The sequence below is a fragment of the Pipistrellus kuhlii genome, unplaced genomic scaffold (genome assembly GCF_014108245.1).
Source record: "Pipistrellus kuhlii isolate mPipKuh1 unplaced genomic scaffold, mPipKuh1.p scaffold_m20_p_89, whole genome shotgun sequence".
Lineage (NCBI taxonomy): Eukaryota > Metazoa > Chordata > Mammalia > Chiroptera > Vespertilionidae > Pipistrellus > Pipistrellus kuhlii.
In genome coordinates, this window is record NW_023425594.1 from 220,238 (window position 1) to 240,515 (window position 20,278).

The 20,278-nt window shown below is 45.4% G+C and overlaps 1 protein-coding gene and 1 pseudogene across 1 annotated transcript in view; one reads left to right on the top strand and one right to left on the bottom strand.

Annotated features, from left to right (window-relative positions):
* Positions 1 to 17,533, top strand: part of LOC123651826 (zinc finger protein 551-like) — a 70,443-nt gene extending 52,910 nt beyond the window's left edge. Inside the window, exon 8 of the mRNA XM_045577345.1 lies at positions 15,681 to 17,533. Within this exon, the coding sequence (XP_045433301.1) occupies positions 15,681 to 16,149 (469 nt within the window). The 3' untranslated portion in view covers positions 16,150 to 17,533. The remainder of the gene's footprint in view (positions 1 to 15,680) is intronic.
* A 1,796-nt stretch (positions 17,534 to 19,329) lies between these two features.
* On the bottom strand, positions 19,330 to 19,823 carry LOC118712410 (annotated as a pseudogene).
* Between the last annotated feature and the right edge of the window lie 455 nt (positions 19,824 to 20,278).

A 20,278-nucleotide genomic window follows, 5' to 3' on the forward strand; every position in this document is an offset into this window, starting at 1 on the left:
GGGAAATCTTTTAGGAGAAAGAATAAGCTCCTTAACCACAAAAGAATTCACACTGGAGAAAAACCCTTTGAGTGTGCTGATTGTGGGAAATCTTTTAGGAGCAATAATACACTCCTTAACCACAAGAGACTTCACACTGGAGAGAAACCTTATGAGTGCACTAATTGTGGGAAGTCTTTCACGAGAAGCAGCGACCTCTCTGAACACAAGAGAATTCACACTGGAGAAAAACCTTTTGAATGTAGTGATTGTGGGAAGTTTTTCAGACGAAAGTCTACCCTCTCTCGACACTTCAGAGTTCATACTGGAGAAAAGCCGTATGAGTGTAGTGATTGTGGGAAGTCCTTTAGACATAGACCTACACTCATGGACCACCACAGAACTCACACGAGAGAAAAGCCCTATGAGTGTACTGGTTGTTGGAAGGCCTTTGAACCTAGTTCCGACCTCATTTCAAACCACATAGTTCACACTGGAGAAAACCCAATATGAGTGTAGTGATTGTGGAAAGTCCTTCAGGCAAAGCTCTCACCTTTCTGTACACAGGAGAATTCACAGTGGTGAAAGACCTTCTGAATGCAGTGATTGTGGGACGTTCTTTAGACACAGTTCATACTGGAGAAAAGTCGTCGTGATTGTGGGAAGTTCTTTAGATGGGACTGTAATCTTATTCAACGCCACAGAATTCATACCAGAGAAAAGCCGTAGGAGTGAAGTGATCGGGAAAGTCATTTTGACAAGGACATTTGCTCCTGGACCACCACAGAAGTCACACTGCAGAAAGGCTTTATGAATGTACTAAATGTGGGCAAAGTTTTAGCAGCAAACCTAGCCGCCTTAGGCATCTGAGAGCTCACCCTGGAGAAAAACCTTAACTGTGCAGGGGATGGTTTATCTTTCTCTCTCGACAACACTGAAGGAGACTTAAATCCAGTTACCTGAGTTTAAACGACTCTTATCTGAACATACACTGTGGGGAATTTCTCATAATTGTGAGGTACAAGTGAGGCTTGAAGGAGCTGCATTGCACTTGCTATATCTTCCATGGACTCCACCTCATTGGTGTCACTGTGAAGTGTTTGTGGCTGAAGTGACCTCCTCCACCACCTGGCTCAGCTGAACAGTGTGCATCAGTCACCACCCCTGGTGCTCGGGGAAAGGAATTCTGTGTTCTCCCTGGTGCTTGAGAAATTTATGAACACGCTGAGCTCTTGGCGGGATCTTCATTCCTTATTCTCTGACCCAGGTTTCACCCGGAGCTCCCATCCTCAGCGAAGAAGTGCAGCCTCTTTCAGGGACACTGTGGGTCTCACATCATGCTGTGTTGAAGTGTTTCAGGTTCCAGTTCACCAGCCTGCAAACCTCTTGTTGTCCTCTGCTCTGGTTTATGATCTTTTTGTGAAGGGTTTTTATCTTTTCTACCTTTTTTTTTTTTTTAATTTCCATGGGATGATTGAAAGGAGTAGTGCTCTGTCAGAATGAAGAGGTGAACAGATATGGTGGGGTCCCAAACATTTTGTGCTTTGCAAAGCACAGCATGATTTCAGATCAGCACTATTGGCTCTGAGAGAGAAAGTCTGCATGACTTTGTGGTTCTAGTTTTCAGTCTGTCACCTCTATTATTGGTGATGTCATGGTCACCCAGAAAAAGGAGGACACTCATGGTCACATTGTAGTGCTTCTGTGAACAATATGAACTTCTCTCTGTTCACAGCATTTATTACACAACGCTCAGGAATGTTTCAGGGGATCCTACCCACTTTAAAGCAGCCATGTGCCATAATGAATAAAATTTCATAGGCTGGTGTCATTTGCTATAAGACACTGAGGTTTAGATTGAAACACAGTTAGGACAGAAACACTGTGTTCATAGTGAGTGGGAAAGACTGCAATAAATTCGGTGAAAAGAGCCTCTTCTGAACGTTATCCACAAATGGTCAGGGTCATTGGATCCTGTGATCTCTGTGCACAGATATTCTCTGACCTCCATCGCTATTCCCTGTGTCTGAAGTCATTGGCAGAGGAAACTAACACTTTTGTGGCTGCTCTAGGGTATTCACCTCAAGGTGTGCTCAGCAGGGAAGAACTCAAAGCTAATCCTATAATGAATCCCAGGCTGTGTCTTTTGTAACAATTCATCATTTTAAAAAAATATATATTTTATTGATTTTTTTTACAGAGAGGAAGAGAGAGGGATAGAGAGTTAGAAACATGGATGAGAGAGAATCATTGATCAGCTGCCTTTTGCACACACCCCACTGGGGATATGCCCGCAACCAAGGTACATGCCCTTGACCAGAATAGAACCTGGTACCTTTCAGTCTGCAGGCTGACGCTCTATCCACTGAGCCAAACCGGTTTCAGCTCATCATTTTTTTAAATTCTGATGGCAATAGTCTTCACTGATTTGCTTCCACTGAACAAAGCCCAGTTCTCCCGGGAAAGTAAGAGAGAGATGGTAGAGCCCACATAGGGTTGCCATTTTAATTTTACAACAAGACCTTTATTTGGAAGTACTTTGTAAGGCTTTATTTTGATATGTTTATAACTGAATTGTAACCAGATGTACTTTTCTCTTGTGTACTATTTGGTGAGCTGGGACATCTGGATCAAGCTCTAAAATAGTTACGTGAAATAAACTCTCTCACCCATAGACAGGTTAGGGCAAAACCAGGCATGTAGATGTGAATATGCAAAACACAGCGTTTACTCTATTTTTCTAAATAAGTATTTTATATATTTTAAAACATTTTTATGGACTTCACAAAGAGGAAGGTAGAGACAGGGCAAATGGTGACATTAGAAAGAACCATCAAACAGCTGCCTCCCGCATGCCACTAACAGTGCATCCAGGCAGGCATGTGGAATGGAATCAGTGATGGTGCCCAACCAACTGAGGCACACTGGCAGGGAACAGTTTCTTATATTTTTACTAGAGGCTGGGTGCACAAAATTTGTGCATGGGCCGGGGAGGGGGTATCCCTCAGCCCAGGCTGCACCCTCTCCAACCTGGGACACTTAGAGGGATGTCCAACTGCCCACAGAGATTGGGCCTAACTGGACAGTCAGACAACCCTCTCACAATCCAGGACTGCTGGCTCCCAACCGCTTGATGCCTAACCGCTCCCCTGCTGGCCCAGTTGCCTCTAGCTGCCTTCCCAGCAAGCCTGGTCGCCTCCAACTACCCTCCCCCGCAGGCCTGGTTGCCCCCAACTGCCCTCCCCTGCAGGCCCAGTCCCCTCCCCCCAGTTGTGCTTCCCCGTAGGCCTTGTCTCCCCTGCTGGCCTGATCACCTACAACCGCCCTCCCATACAGGCCTAGTTGTTCCCAACCGCCCTCCCCTTCAGGCCCAGTCCTCTCCCAATTGCCCTCCCCTGCAGGCCTGATCACCTACAACTGCCCTCCCCTGCAGGCCTGGTTCCCCCCAACTACCCTCCCCTGCAGGCCCAATCCCCTCCCCCCAATTGCCCTTCCCTGCAGGCCTTGTCCTCCCTAGCTGCCCTCCCCTGCTGGCCTGGTCGCCCCCAACTGCCCTCCCCTGCAGGCCTGATCACCTACAACTGCCCTCCCCTACAGGGCTGGTTCTCTCCCCCTCTCCCCCCCTGATGCCTTCCCCTGCAGGCCTGGGTCCTTCCAACTGTCCTCCCTTGCAGACCTAATCCCTCCCAACTGCCCTCCCCTGCTGCCCTGGTCACCCCTAACTGCCCTCCCCTGAGGCCTGGTTTCTCACAACTGCCCTCCCCTGCTGGTCTGATAACCCTCAACTGCCCTCCCCTGCTGGCCTTCTTGTGGCAGCCATCTTTCACCACATAGGGGTGGCCATTTTGTATGTTGGACTGATGGTCAATTTGTATATTACTCATTTATTAGATTGGGTTTTTAAATTGTATAATTTTCATGCCAACAGTTCTACTTTTGCCAGACCCTGTATTGACATCCCCCTGCCCTTTCATAATCTCTCTGCCTTCCCCAGCCCTCCATGCTGTCATTGATCTTCCTTTACAAGATTAGTTTATATTTTCATAATTTGTCACTAAAAGGTATGTGTGCTCTTTAACAAAGACTGGTCTCCTTCATGCTACACAGTTATTTTGAGGTTCAACACTGATGCTCATGTGAAAAGTTATATTTTATTGGTGAGTAGTAGTATGTTGGGTAATAAATTTATCTTTTGGTCTGTCTATGGTTTTGGTTATTTTCAGGTTTGGAGTAATATAAACAAATCTGCTGGGGATGTTTACCTTCAGTTCTTTCTATAGAGGTATATATCAAACTGACGCAGTGTAGGTGAATGTTTTCCCTGTAAATATATCTGGAACTGTGATCTAAAATAGTCATTCCCTTTGCCATCCCATCCATTAATGGTAATGAAAATTCTACTTTTTCCACAACCTGCCAGCACATGTGGTGTGTAATATTTTTAAATAGAAGGCTGAGAAATGAGTATAGTGTTAACTTGCTTTGTTTTAATTCCATTTCCCTAAGAATATTTTATGGCAAGTGTTTTTTCATGTGTTTATTTACACTGTCTTTATCTCCTTTGGTGAAATGTCTGGACAGAATCTATATCCAATTTTTAAAATGTATTTATTATTTTAACCAATAGGAATTTATTGCAGCATCTAATACATTGGCTCAGTGGATAGAGCATAGGCTTGCGGACTGAAGGGTCCCAGGTTCGATTCTGGTCAAGGGCATGTACCTTGGTTACGGGCCCATCCCCAGTAGGGGGTGTGCAGGAGGCAGCTGATGGATGATTCTCTCTCATCAATGTTTCTCTCTGTCCCTCTTTCTTCCTTTCTGTAAAAAAATCAATACAATATATTAAAAAGAAAAAAAAGAAAAAGAATAGTCCTCCTTTCCCCTGGCTGCTAGTACCAGCTTCCCTCTGGCACCCTGGACCCAGGCTTCCCTCAAAGCCCCTATTTTTTTTTTTTTGGAAGGATGTCTGGTCTAATTAGGACATAATGCTTTTATTATTATAGATATTATTTAATATATATATATATATATATATATATATATATATATATATATATATGGCTTTTGAGAGAAAAAGAGAAAAGGAGAGATAGAAACATCAATGGTGGGAGAGAGTCACGGGCTAGCTGCATTCTGGATGCCCTGAACCCCCCACCCTGAGGATTCAGCTGGCAAACCAGAAGCAGCACTGAGGAGCAACAGCCAAACGGTAAGGAGCAGCAAGCTGGCAGGCGGTAAGTGGTGAGGGGTCCTGGACTATGAGAGGGATCTCTGCCGATGGGCATCTGGACATCCCACAAGGGGTCCCAGGTTGTGTGAGTGTTCAGGAAGGGCTGAGGGACACTTCCCTCAGCGCACGAATTTCCTGCACCTGGCCTCTAGTTCGTAATATGATAAAATAGTTCAGAGTCCGCAGGCCGACATTCTATCCACTGAGCCAAACTGGTTTCGGCTATAGTATATATATTTTAGACCGAGAAAGAAAAAGAGAAACATCAATAAGAGTGGATTTGCATCCACTCCACACTGGGAATTGAACCCAAATGCACTTGTGCGCTATGACCAGCAATAGAATTGTAACCTCCTGGGTAATAGGTTGATGCTCAGCCACTCAGCAGTACCAGCTGGGCTATCTTCTTTAGAAATATTTTAAATGTGTATTTAAAAATATATATTTTATTGATTTTTTACAGAGAGGAAGGGAAAGGGATAGAGAGCTAGAAACATCTATGAGAGAGAAACATCGATCAGCTGCCTCCTGCACACTCCCCACTGGAGATGTGCCCGTAACCAAGGTACATGCCCTTGAATGGAATTGAACCTGGGACCTTTCAATCCACAGATTGACATTCTATCCACTGGGCCAAACATATCAGGGCTAAATCTGTTTGTTTGTTTTTAAAAATATATTTTTATTGATTTTTCACAGAGAGGAAGGGAGAGGGATAGACAGAAACATTGATGAGAGAGAGACATCAATCAGCTGCCTCCTGCACACTCCCTACTAGGGATGTGCCTGCAACCAAGGTACATGCCCTTGACCGGAATCAAACCCGGGATCCTTCAGTCTGCAGGCCGAGGCTCTATCCACTGAGCCAAACCGGCTTTGGCTTTATTGTTGATAATAGTATACATGTCTCCCATTTCCCCATGTATTAGGTCTAGTAATAATTAATGTTGTTTTCTAATACTTTAAATCGAATTTATTTAAACAATACAACAAAATTTAATCAACAATATAGTTGCCGTTGTTTTCTACTACTTGTGCCCAACGCTCAGGAAGCATTTTAATCCCTCTGTTGTAAAATTCTTGTGATTTTGATGCAAAAAATTCGGTCAATGCATTTTTGAGGCATTCTTCATTATTAAATTTTTTTCCAAGAAGAAAGTTTTGCAAAGAACGAAACAAATGGTAATCGGAAGGGGCAATATCAGGAGAATATGCAGGTTGAGGGAGAACTTCCCATTCCAACTGGCGCAGTTTTTCAGCAGTGATTCTTGCAGTATGCGGTCGTGCATTATTGTGGTGAAGAATTACACCCTTCCGATTAATCAGCGCGGGTTCTTTTTCTCTTAAAGCTTGGGCTAACCTTTCCAATTGGGCACTATACACTGCACTTGTAATGGTTTGGTTAGATGGTAAAAGTTCATAATGAAGAATTCCTTTAAAATTCCACCAAACTCACAACATCACTTTTTTCGCATGCAAGTCAGGTTTTGGCGTGGGCTGCGGAGCCTCATTTTTGTCCAACCATTGAGGCCGCCTTTTCAAATTAACATACAGCACCCATTGCTCATCTCCGGTAACAATTTGCTCTAAAAATGGCAAATGGTTTTGACGAGAGAGGAGCGAACTGCAAATTGTGACTCTTTGATTACGGTTGTTGTCGGTCAACTCATGAGGAACCCATTTTACAAACTTTAGGACTTTGCCAAGTGCACGCAATTGATTGGAAATTGTTTTTTTTGTGAACAATTTAAAGTTGTTGCAAGCTCTTGTTGGGTAATTTGAGGATTTACACCAAAAGAGCTTGAAGAGCTTCTTGATCAAAATTGGACACACGTCCTCGACCACTCTTGTCATCTAACAAAAAATTTCCCTCGCGAAATTTCTCAGACCAACGCTGGCATTTTCTGGCGCTAACTGCATCTTGACCAAGAGCACTACAGATGTTTTTTGCAGCCTCACTTGCTTTTCTTCCTAATTGGAACTCGTAAAGCATGCAGTGCCGAATATGCTCTTCATCCGCCATCTTCTTAGCCCTAGTTTTGCAACAAAAACCAAGCCAAACACAAACTTTTTCAAGCAAAACTTGTTAATTGCACTTCACACGTTCTGTAGATACCACGTGTTTGAAGGTTATGTCAATACAAGTCAATGCCAAGCAAGATTTTAAATGAATGTTAAAAAACGACATTAATTATTACTAGATCCGATATATGTTCTTTGGATGAACTTTCCCAGTTCTCCCCCTTCTCCGGGGGGAGGTCTGTCAGTCTGTCCCAGGTCACCAGGCCTCTGGGCCCATCTCCCTCCCTCCCCAGCCCCCCTGGCAGCCCCACAACACCTTGTTCCTCAGGTTCCTGGGCTGGAAAGCCAGCCCTCTCCTGGGCGGCTGAGAGAACTACATTTCCCAGAAGGCAACGCGGCTACGCAGGGCCTTTGGAGCCTGCACTTCCGGTTAGGGCGGGACTTCTGGCGTCTTCCTCGTTTCTGACGTTTTAACTTTTTGGAACTGTTCTCGCCTCACAGGCTTCACCGCGTCCGTCGCCAGAAGGAGGGGCCGTGGGGGGCGGCGTCCCGCCGGGCAGGGTGTCTGAGGCGGGGGCACCCCCACCCGGCGGGACTGGGTCCCCGGGCCCCCGCCTCCTCCCGCGGACACAGCGCCCTCAGCGGCCCCGGCGGCCCTCCCGCCTCGGGGCGGCGCCGCTCAGGCCGCAGCCCAGGCCGCCGCCCGGAGCAGTGAGTGCCCGTGGGGGCCGCAGGGGCGGGCGGGGCCCGGGAGGCCGGGGCGGAGGGGGGCGGCCGGCCTGTGTGTCTAAAGGGACCGGGGCTTCCGGAGGAGCCTGTCCTCCTCAGGGCCGGGCTGGCTGTGCGCACAGAGGGACGGAGCCCGAGGGGGCGGCGGCCCCGGCCCGGGGGCTGGGCCAGGCCCCGAGCAGCCTGGGCCCCGGGTCCTGGCGGCGGAGCCGGGCCCTCAGCGCCTTCAGCTCCCACAGGCCCTGCGGTCAGAGCCGCTCAGGGGCCGGGCTGTGGGCTGAGGTCAGGGCCTCCCACTGCGGGGGCCTCAGGCTGTGGGGCCTGGGCTGTCCAGCCGCTCCTCCTGCCCCGGGACCTGCAGACCCTCAGCCCAGGGTCCTGAGGCCACGGCTGGGGCTGGAGGGAGTGGACCCTGGTTTGGGCACCGGGTGGGTGAGATGTGGGAGGGCCTCCCAGGCACAGGGACCGGGATGTGCAAAGGCTGGGAGTGAAGACTGAGCTGGCTTAGCAACTGGCAGGTGCACTAGTACTTAAAAATATGTGTGTGTGTGTGTACATATATATGTGTATGCATATATACATATGTATATATGTGTACATATACACATACATATATGTATATGTGACACGTATATACACGCATACACACACAGGTGTGTGTGTGTGTGTGTGTGTGTGTGTGTATAAGTTGTCCCTGTGGGAATGAAGCTGTATGAGAGAAGTATTGTTCAAAGAACTATGTGCATCAGATAGTGCAGAGTGATGGCCTCAGCATCCTGGGTTTGGGATTGTAAGAGTGAAGTGTGATGCCATGTTTTTGGTGTCTTTGGAGGGATCTTCTGGGGGATTGCCTGACATAACTAGTGTCAATCACTCACAGTCCCTTTATGGCCAATATCTCTCCTTACCCTATGTTCTTGACACCCACTCTACTGACAAGAGGCACTGTGGCCTACATGTGAGGCCCAGAGCTCAGGTAATCTCTCTGCTCAACTGTCTTTATTGTTGTGGGGAGACAAAATATCAGTAGGAATTAAAGATGCAAGTGACTTTCATGGGAACACGGCCCGCTATCTTCTCCAATGCGGGAGCAGAGGCAGTAGACGGATGTGGAGGGCCAGAGATATTACACACTTGGGATCTTAGGAAAGAAGCTGATCATGGACTGAGCTTTCCCCTTCATGACAGGATATGAACTTTGAGGTTGCGGCCATTGTCTTCTCTCAGGAGGGGTGGGGGATGCTTGATGAGGCTCAGACTTCTGAACTGTGATGTGATGCTGGGGTGTTCTGTACCTGTGTGTTTCTGTGCTTGTGGAGTCTATGTTTCCTGTGCGTTTGTGTGTCTCTGCACCCTAGAAAAAAGCAACTGCATAGGCATGCTCTTCCGGGGTGATGGAGAGGACCATGTGTGTGAAAAGCCACGGCCGACGTGGTTTTCGGGTTCAAAGGCTTGGAGAAAGGCTGACGTGCAAATGAATACACAGGACAAGAATAAGTACAGGAGGGTTCCTGCGTCTTCTCAGAGCATCACTCTTGGACCCTTCACAGCCCCAAAAGAGGCTGGTTCCATGCAGTGGCCTTCATGGGGCCCATCAAGCATGTCAGGTTCTCCTAATGAGCCCTTGGTGTTTGCGGCAGCCCTGTGATGTATTTTGACCAATGAAATGTGGTGGGAGTGAAGTCCGTTACCTCTAGAAGAAGTGTCTAGAAACACTAAGACAAGCCATCCTCTATTTCCATTTCTAATAATACGTAGTAGGTACCAACATGGTGCTTCTACTTTATCCCAGTCCCAGGGAAACCAGGGTGCTCATGTGGTATGAACTAGAAAGATACCTTCTTTAGTATAAGCCACTAAAGTTTGGGCCTTTTCGTTACCCACGATAACATCTAGCCCATTTTAGTGGGTATTCATCCCCTATTTTACTCTCTAGGAGGCACCAGAGTCTAACATTAGAAGTCATAGCTTTGTTGTTGGAGACACTTGGGGGGGTTTGATTTCCAGCCCTGCCTTTATTAACTCTACAATCAGGCAATTTACGTTGAGTCTCTGAGCCCGGGTTTCCTACCCATAAAATAGTCGGTTAAATCATCTCTGTTGTGGAGAGGATTAAATGACATAATAAGGCAGGTAAAGCATCGAGTCCGACCTGGTACCTGTACTAAACATTTGGTAACTCTTACCTCCTTAGCTTCACAATGGGGACTGATCATAAGACATCCAGACAATGTAGGAAATGTCAATTTTTTGGTCTATATGCCATGGCTAGCCTGACAGGTGAACCAGGCTGAGGTAGGGAGGTGGGAATTAAGAAAAGAAAGACAAGAAAGCGGATCAGGAGGGCTGCAAGCCATTGACAGACTGCAGCAGCTTTATTAATTGCGTAATGTCTTTTATACACAAGCACTGAATGGGAGGTCAGTTAACAGGAATGTACTCTTTGTTCCTCTTAATAAAGGTGAGATAGAGCAGAAGGACAGATTCTCAGTACCATAAATCTCAGTAAATAGTTACAGAGGTGATGGTGATGATATCCCTGGGGGCAAAGGCCATAATTTTGCTTTCCCCATTATAATCTGCATCAATTACTCCTGGAAAAACTTGTAACCCTTTCACAGTTAAGCTGCTGCTTCCTAGTTAAAGGCCAAACATCCCTTTAGGAGTAGGTCCGTATACTCCTGTAGGGATGGCCTGTGGTCCCAATTCTGGATTAAATACATATTGCCCTGTGGACTCAAAAGTCCAATCCGGCACTTCCGGGGATTGCTCGGAATAACTGTCATATCCATTTTGCCCCCTGGGGCAGGCTGGGTGCTGTGCAGCCAGCTGGGATGGTGCAGGGACAGGAGGCTAAATGGATAGTGCCCTGATTGTTTGCCCGAGCTGGGAAGGCCTCCTTCGGGAGTTTCTCAACTGCTGTTGAGGCAAGGAATTTCCCCGGACATCTTCCTTGGACCTACACTCATTTGCCCATGTCTTTCTCTCTTACAGTTCGGGCATAGTCCAGGTTGTTTGGGACCTCTGCCATTTCCTTTATTAATCCCTTTGTTAGAGGGGCACTGCCTTGCCACGTGCCCTGTCCCTCCACAGTGAAACTCCTGTGAGTTTGACTTTCCCTTTGCTAAGCTGTTGCTGAAGAATTCCTTCAATGGTGGTTCTCTTCAATGCGGCCGCAATAGCGGCTCCTTGCATATATGAGGGGCCAGTGTCTGCGCAAATGCGGATATAATCTGAGAGAGTTCCTTTTTTTTTTTCTTTTTTTAAAATATATTTTATTGATTTTTTTCCAGAGGGAGGGAGAGGGACAGAGAGCTAGAAACAACGATGAGAGAGAAACATTCATCAGCCACCTCCTGCACACCCCCCACTGGGGATGTGCCCGCAACCAATGTCCATGCCCTTGACTGGAATTGAACCCAGGACCCTTCAATAAGCCGACGCTCTATCCACTGAGTCACACCGGTTTCGGTTCCTTCAGGGTTTTAAAGGAAAGGGGTCATAAGTACGCTCACGCTGTCCCTTGTTAGGGTTCACCTGTTCCTTAACGGGAAAGGCATGAAGGCCCAATTCCTCACCACTTTTTCGTGCCTCCTGCAGAGCCATCTGGAGAGGGGAAAGTGGAGCTGGTGCTGCCCGAGGCAGCGGGGAACGGCGGGGACTGCCCCTACGGCATCTCTTCTTCTTGCCAAGAAGCTTTAATGCTTCTAAAAAGTGTTGTAATGCATCTTCCAAACAAGCCTGGGAACACTGTGGGAAAGGGTCTGAAATTTTTTTTTTTTTTAATATATTTTGTTGATTTTTTACAGAGAGGAAGGTAGAGGGATAGAAAGTTGCCTCCTGTACACTCCCCACTGGAGATGTGCCCGAAACCAAGGTACATGCCCTTGACCGGAATCCAACCTGGGACCCTTCAGTTCGCAGGCCGACGCTCTGTCCACTGAGCCAAACCGGTTTCACTATTTGTATTATCTTTGAAGTTGTGCCTCTGGCAATGACGATATGTGAGAGAAAGTGTGCTTCAAAGAATTATATGGAGCAGGTAGTGAAAAGTGATGGCCTCAGCACCCTGGATTGAGATTGGAAGTGTAAAGTGTAAAGCCATGTTTTTTTGTGTCTTAGAGGGACAGTCCAGGGCACTGCCAGGGGGATGCCTGATAAGACCAGTGTCAAACCACTCACACTCTCTTGATGGCCCACAACTCTCCCTCCCTATGTTCCTGACAAGCACTTATTGACCAGACCCAATGTGAGGCCCAGAGCACAGGTATCATCAATCAGCTTATCTACCTTATGGTCATGGGAAAGCACAGTATCTGTAGGAATACAAAGAGAGACTGACTTGGAAGACCTGGTATATTTTCGGATGTTGGGAGTAGAGGGGTGCGCTAAATTGGGAGGATGATGACTGTGAACTCCTAGGAGATAAGCTGACCATGGACTGAATTGTCTCCAATATGCCAGAACATGAACTTTGCGGACGTGGCCATCGCCTTCTCTCTGGAGGAGTGGGAGCTCCTGGATGAGGCTCAGAGACTCCTGTACTGCGATGTGATGCTGGAAGTGTTTGCACTGGTCTCATCTGTCGGTAAGCCCTTCACATCTCTCCTCGTGCCCTGAGGTGACATCCTCTCTTCCTGTATTCTCTACCCGTCACTCTCTCTCTCCCACGTAGCCAGTCCATGGACTCTGCTACCCCCCACTTTCTTGTCAACTGAGCTGCAGCTGCCAGTGCTGAGCTGTGTGGAGAGCCCTGAGGAATGGACTTCACAAGCATCCCTAGAACCCATCGTCTCCCAAAGTGCAGAAAGTGTCTGGGAATCAGGAGTTCTACAGACAGATCAATAGGTTCACCTTGCTCTTCCTTTTCCTGGGAGGTTTACTATGTCCACATCCATGGCTTTCACTTTTGTCCCTTCCCTCAAGGTTAGGGTCCTTGGTGACTGCCTGAGCCAGGTTTTGGTCTTTTCTTATAATACATGAACCATGAACAGTTCTTCTAAGGCCCTCCGTCAATTATTATCTGTAATATTCTTTCATCAAATACTATTGCATGCCAAGCTCTGGGCCAGGGCTTGCTGCTCACTTCTGTTGTCCTTCATGAATATTCAGAATATTTAGATTCCAGGTATTTGTATGATAGAAGGTACTATGAGAACATGGTGTTTTCTCCTGATGAATATGCACAATGGACTCAGAGAAGGCTGGGCACTTCTGAGTGGCAACTGGGGGAAGGTATGGTACCAGTGCTGTGCTCAGATCATACCTCAAGTCTCTCCTGGCAACACTGTTTAAGTGCAGGCGTAGGTGCCACTGGCCACTACTCATTTCTTCCTTTTATTTCTCAGTCTTGACAGTTTGCTGACTTGTCATTTCATCAGACTGTTGGCTACCTTCACCTTTTGTTACCTTTTTACATCACCTGTTCCTCTACACTGCTGTCTGTGCAGTGTTCACAAACACTGTCCTGCACTTATGTTGTGAGGGGCAAACACACTGAGTGGCCAGGTTATTATGATCTCTGAATGCATAATCTGGCCACTCAGTGGATTTGTATCTCAAATGGGTACCAAAAGTATTCTAGACTTTTGCTGGAGATGAACCACCTATTTGCCCTGAGCTTTCTATCAGCCAGTGCAAAGTGCAAAACTGATCAGATGCACAATTTATAGTATCTTTGATATCAAATAAATGAGGTACTCAAGAGAAGTACACTGAGTGGCCAGTTGTTATGAATTCAGAGATCATAATAATCTGGCCATTCAGTGTGTATGCGTAACTAGTCCTCCAACACCAGATGCTAATTTCCAATTTAACTTGGAAACAGACATAATTATCCTCCTGCACAGCCATCCCATGGCACCAGCAGAGAAGCACAGGTGGACACTCTTAGCAGAACAACGAGCAGGAGATTCTGCTTCTCTTCCATGTGATGTTTGCCATCTTTTTGTCATATTTCTGGTGAAGTCTTTTCTAGTTTGTTAGCTTCAGAAGCCCATAATTTTACAGCGACCTCTTATTAAGCTTTCCTGCAGATCTCTTATTTTGAGACAATTGCAAGGAAACAGTGTAGTATGGGGAAAACATTTTTGTATTATAACTTTCCCCTGATACCACAGTGAATATTCTTTCTTTCTTTCTTCCCTTCTTTCTTTTTTTTTCTTTTTTTTTTTTCTTACCATTCTCTGTTTTTAGGTTGTTGGCATAAAATGGAAGATAAGGTGAAACATTCTGAGCAGAGTGTATCTCTACAAGAAGAGTCACAAGTCAGGTCTTCTGAGACAGCTCCTGCTACTCAGACGACCCATCTCTGTAAGAATTGTTTCTCAGTGTTGAAAGACATTCTGCACTCGACTGAGTCACAAGCAGCAGACTTTGAGCAGAAAGCCTTCTTCAGTGATGCATGTGTGAGAGGCTTCTGTTTCAGTGCAAACCCTCATGAGCAGCAGAGGGTTTCTGGTGGAGAGAAGCCTTGGAAAGGAGCTATGGACAGGCCCTCGTTTGTGAACAGGTTCAGCTTGCACTTAACATGGGTGCCTTCAATGAGTAGGGAGGTTGGGAAAGTCTTTCCTGCCATCTCAGATCTTCCACAGATCCCAGCAACTCTCAAGACTGAGGAGCTACAGAGTAGCAGTGAGATTGCACAGGAATTTCTCAGTGGAAAATGTCACCATCATTGGGGTGTATGTGAAAAAGCTGCCAGTAGCAACCAGAAAGTTGTTCAACATCAGGGCGTCTGCTCTGGAGAAGTGAATTTTGAGGGTAACAAATGTGGAAAATGTTTTCGATGCATCATGAACCTCAATCAAAAAAGGGAAATTTACACTGGAGAAAATCCCTATGAATTTACTGATTATGGGAAGTTCTTCAGACAAAGCTCTATCCTCATTCAACACCACAGAGTTGACACTGAAGAAAAATCGTGTGAGTGCAGTGAATGTGAGAAATCTTCTAGCTGCAAAACTAGCTTGGTTACACACCAGAGAGTTCATACTGGAGAAAATCCAGCTGAGTGTAGTGACTGTGGGAAGTCTTTTAGGTCCAATAGTCAACTTCATAAGCACAAGAGAGTTCATACTGGAGAGAAGCCATATGAGTGTACAGATTGTGGGAAGTCATTTAGGTGTAGCTTTAACCTAGTTCAACATAAGAAAATTCACACTGGAGAAAAGCCCTATGAATGTAGTTACTGTGGAAAATCTTTTACGCGAAATGCTCACCTCCTTAACCACAAGAGAGTTCATACTGGAGAGAAGCCATATGAGTGTACAGATTGTGGGAAGTCCTTCCGTCGTAGCTCAAGCCTCATTCAACATCAGAGAGTTCATTCTGGAGAAAAGCCCTATGAGTGTGGTGATTGTGGGAAATCTTTTAGGTTCATTAGTTACCTTTATATCCACAAGAGAGTTCATACTGGTGAGAGGCCATATGAATGTGATTATTGTGGGAAGGCTTTCATTGATAAGTCTGCCCTCATTCTCCACCACAGAGTTCACAGTGGAGACAAACCTTATAAATGTAGTGAATGTGGTAAGTCCTTCAGTGAAAGATCTGGCTTAAATAAGCACCACAGAATTCACACTGGAGAAAAGCCATATGAGTGTAGTGATTGTGGGAAATCTTTTAGGTCCAATACTCACCTTCATATCCACAAGAGAGTTCATACTGGAGAAAAGCCATATGAGTGTACAGATTGTGGGAAGTCCTTCAGTCATAGCTCTAACCTCCTAAAACACCACAGAGTTCACACTGGAGAAAAGCCATATGAGTGTAGTGATTGTGGGAAATCTTTTAGATTCAATAGTTACCTTCATATCCACAAGAGAGTTCATACTGGAGAGAGGCCATTTGAGTGTGGTGATTGTGGGAAAGCTTTCATTGATAGATCTATCCTCATTCGCCACCACAGAGTTCACAGTGGAGACAAGCCTTATGAGTGTAGTGAATGTGGTAAGTCCTTCAGTGAAAGATCTGGCTTAAATAAGCACCACAGAATTCACACTGGAGAAAAGCCATATGATTGTACAGATTGTGGCAAGTCATTCAGTCGAAGCTCTACCCTCATTAAACATCAGCGAGTTCACACTGGAGAAAAGCCATATGAGTATAGTAACTGTGGGAAGTCATTCAGTCAAAGCTCTACCCTTACTCAACACCAAAGAGTTCACAGTGGAGAGAAGCCTTAAATGTGCATGAAATGTGTTATTTTTCTCACTTAGAATAACATCACCGAAGGTGATTCCTTGGGACCTATTTATATGAATATAATCCCCTTTTAAGAGAACAAACACCATGCTATTGTAGATTCTTCATAAGTTTCATGTGTAAGTGAGGCTTGAAGGACCTCCATTGCACTAGCTAACATGCCCAGACCTACCCCCTTGATATCACTGTGAGTGTTTGTGGCTGAAGAGATTTCACCTCTGACACCTGGTTCACCTGAGAAGTGTGCACCCATCACCACCGGGAGTGCTCAGGGGAAATGTCTTCTATGTTTCTCCTGTCCTTGAGAAAAGTATGATTACTCTGAGCTCTTGACAGCATCTTCATTCCTATATCTCGGACTAGAGAATGAAACTGACCCAGGGGTCATCCAGAGCACCCATTCTCAGCTACGAAGTGTCATCTCTTTCAGGAACATGGTTCTCACATTATGCTGTGATGAATTGCTTCAGCCTCTAAGTCACTCTACTGCAATCCTCTCTTCTGGTTTATGATACTTGTGTGTATGTGTGTTTGTATCTATAATTTTGATCTTTCTGTAGACTCCCTGGGGTAATTTGAAAGGAAAGTTGTGATCTTTCTCGATGGAGATGTAAACAGATATGGTGGGGTCCCAAATTCTCTGCATTTGAAGACACACCATACTGACAGAAAACCATTTCTTGTTCAATATTGGCTTTTAATCAATCTACATTCCAAAATATTGAGAGAAAGACTGCCTGACTTTATGGCTCTAATTTTGAGCCTGGTGCCTCTATTATTGGTGCTGTCAGTGGTCACCTAGAAAAGGAGGCTTTTGTAGTGCTTCTGTGAACAACACGAATTATATTCTCTGTTCACAGTATGGATTTCACAATTCTCAGCAATGTTTAGGGGGCTTCGTTCCACATAGTGTAAAGCAGCATGTGCCATAATGTATAAGATTTCATAGGCTGGTGCCTTTTGTTTTAAGACACTGAGGTTTATATTGAACTACAATTAGTAAGAAACACTGTTCATAGTGCTTGGGAAAGACGAGTAAATCTGATAAAGAGTGCCTCTTCTCAACCTTATCCAGAAATGGTTTGGGGCTAGGGCTTTGCGATTTTTGTGAATGATGTTCTCAGGACCTCCATCACTGCTGCTTGTGGCTGAAATAATTGCCAGAAAAAAATAATGGAACAGTTTTTTGGATTTCCTTCGCCTATCTAGTGTGTTCACCACAGGATTTGCTCAGCAGGCAAGACCTGAAAGCTAGAGGAAGGAAAATTAATCACTCCAGGATGTATTTTTAAAAATATATATTTTATTGATTTTGTACAGAGAGGAAGGGAGAGAGATAGAGTTAGAAACATCGATGAGAGAGAGTCATCGATCAGCTGCCTCTTGCACACCCCCTACTGGGGATATGTCCGCAACCAAGGTACATGCCCTTCACCGGAATCGAACCCGGGACCTTTCAGTCCCCAAGCCGACGCTCTATCCATTGAGCCAAACTGGTTTCGGCAGGATGTATCTTTTTTAACTGAGTCAACATGCCTGTTGATTCTGATGGTAATAGACTTGACTGCTTGACAATATTTTCTGCTACTGAGGCAAGGCTAGTCCTCTTAGAAAGTTAGGAAAGAGGTGGTAGAGGCCATATAGGGTTGATATTTTAATTTCCTATTAAGAGGAAATATCTAGGTCTTTATTTTTCATTTATTTATTTTTAAAATATATTTTATTGATTTTTTACAGAGAGGAAGAGAAAGGAATAGAGAGCTAGAAACATCAATGATAGAGAATCATCGATCAGCTGCCTCTTGCACACCCCCTACTGGGGATGTGCCCGCAACCAACGTACATACCCTTGACCGGAATCGAACCCGGGACCTTTCAGTCCGCAGACCGACGCTCTACCACTGAGCCAAACCGGTTTCTGCAATATCTAGGTCTTTAAATATATATATATTTTATTGATTTTTTACAGAGAGGACGAGAGGGATAGAGAGTTAGAAGCATCAATGGGAAAGAATCATTGATCAGCTGCCTCTTGCACACCCCCTACTGGGAATGTGCCCACAACCAAGGTACATCCCCTTGACCGCAATCGTACCCCGGACCCTTCAGTCGCAAGCTGATGCTCTATCCACTGAGTCAAACCGGTTTTGGGTCTAGGTCTTTATTTGAAAGTACATTTAAGGCTTTATTCCAGTGCCGCTATAACCGAATGTAACAAAATGCACTTTTTTCATATGTACAATTTTGTGAGCTTGCACATAGGGATCAAGCTGTAAATCCATCACTTGTGAAATAAAGATATCTCTCATCCACATACAGGTTATGGCAAAAGTAGGCTTAGAGATGTGACTCTGCAAAACTAAAGAGTTTATTCTCATTTATAAAAATAAGTATATATTTTTTAAATTTATTGACTTTTTAGAGACAGAGGGAAGGAATTGGGATATGGAAAAGATGCAGCTAACTACTGCCTCCTATATACCACCTACAGGGCATGCAGGCAGGAGTGGAACCTGTGAGTTTTAGGGCAAGGGATGGTGCCAAACCAACTGAAGCACACTGGCAGGGAAGTGTTCCTTCTTGTATTTATTAATTATTGTATTAATTGCCACACCAACAACTCCACCTACTTTTACCACATTCTGTATTTTCCTACTGCCCTATTATAATCTCTTTCTTGGCCCTCCATGCAGTCATGGATTTTCCTTACAGTAAAATAGTTCATATTGTTTATAAGCATAAGTTGTGTAGTCTTTAACAAATACTGATTTCCTCCTTGCTCCACAGTTATTTTGTGATAAAATACTAATGTTTATGTGGGTAGTTAAATTTTTTATTGCTGAGTAGTACTGTGTTGTACGGATATTGACTTTATATTTTGGTCTATTTATGGCATTGGTTATTTCCAGATTTGGGCTATTATAAATAGATGTGTTGGTAATATTGCTTTTTGTTCTCTATATAGATGTATGTCTTACTTCTCAAACTGTTGCCATGTATGTGAATGTTTATACAGAACTGTGACCCAAGAGGGTCATTCTCTTTGTCTTCCTACTAATTCTCAGTAAATAAAAATTCCAGATTTTTGCTATCTTGCCAGCACATACAGTGGTTATCTTAAAAAAAAATACATTTTATAGATTTTTTTTTCTTTTTTGTATAATACTTGGACATTTTAATGGAACTTCCCTCCACGTAGCTTCAAGCTACCAGGACACAGGCCCCACCAACACCCTTAATCTCCTCGGCTCTTCTGCTGAAGAACTTGGCCTTCACAATGATAGGCTGCTTTGGGAGCTTTCCCTTCCCCAGAACTTTGTAGTAGCCCGATCGCACCACATCAATGATGGGAGCAACTCCAGTCTTGCTTTTGGCAGCATTTACCCGCGTCTGCTCACTGACCAGGGTCCACAGTTTATCAAGGTTGACAGTTGGGCAGAAGCGCTGGTTCCTCTTTAAGTGGAAATGCCTCATACCAGCTTTCCCAAAGTAACCTGGGTGATATTTGTCGAAGTTGATCCTGTGATGATGCAAGCCACCAGCATTACCGCGGCCCCGGGGTGCTTTCTGTGCTTGCCGATGCGGCCGTGGCCGTGGCTCACGTGGCCCCGAAGTTTTCGGGTCTTCCTGAGTCTGGATGGCATGTCGGTGGCTGAGCTGCCCATTTTATTGATTTTTTTACGGAGAAGAAGGGAGAGGGATAGAGAGCTAGAAACATCAAAGAGAAAAATCAATGAGAGAGAAACAGATCAGCTGCCTCCTGCACACCCCACTACTGGGGATGTGCCCGCAACCAACGTACATGCTCTTGATGAGAATCAAACCTGGGACCCTTCAGTCCACAGGCTGATGCTCAATCCACTGGGCCAAACTGGTTTCGGCAAAATATATATTTTTAATACGTATTTTTTATTGTTGATAATGTTACAAATGTCTCAGATTTCCCCCATGTGTATGTTCTTTGGAGGATCTTTCCCAGTCCTCTCCCCTCCCCTGGGAGGTCCGTCGGTCTGTCCCAGGTCACCAGGCCTCTGGGCCCCTCTCCTCCCTCCCCAGCCCCACTGGCAGCCCCACAACTCCTTGGTCCTCAAGTTCCTGGGCTGGAAAGCC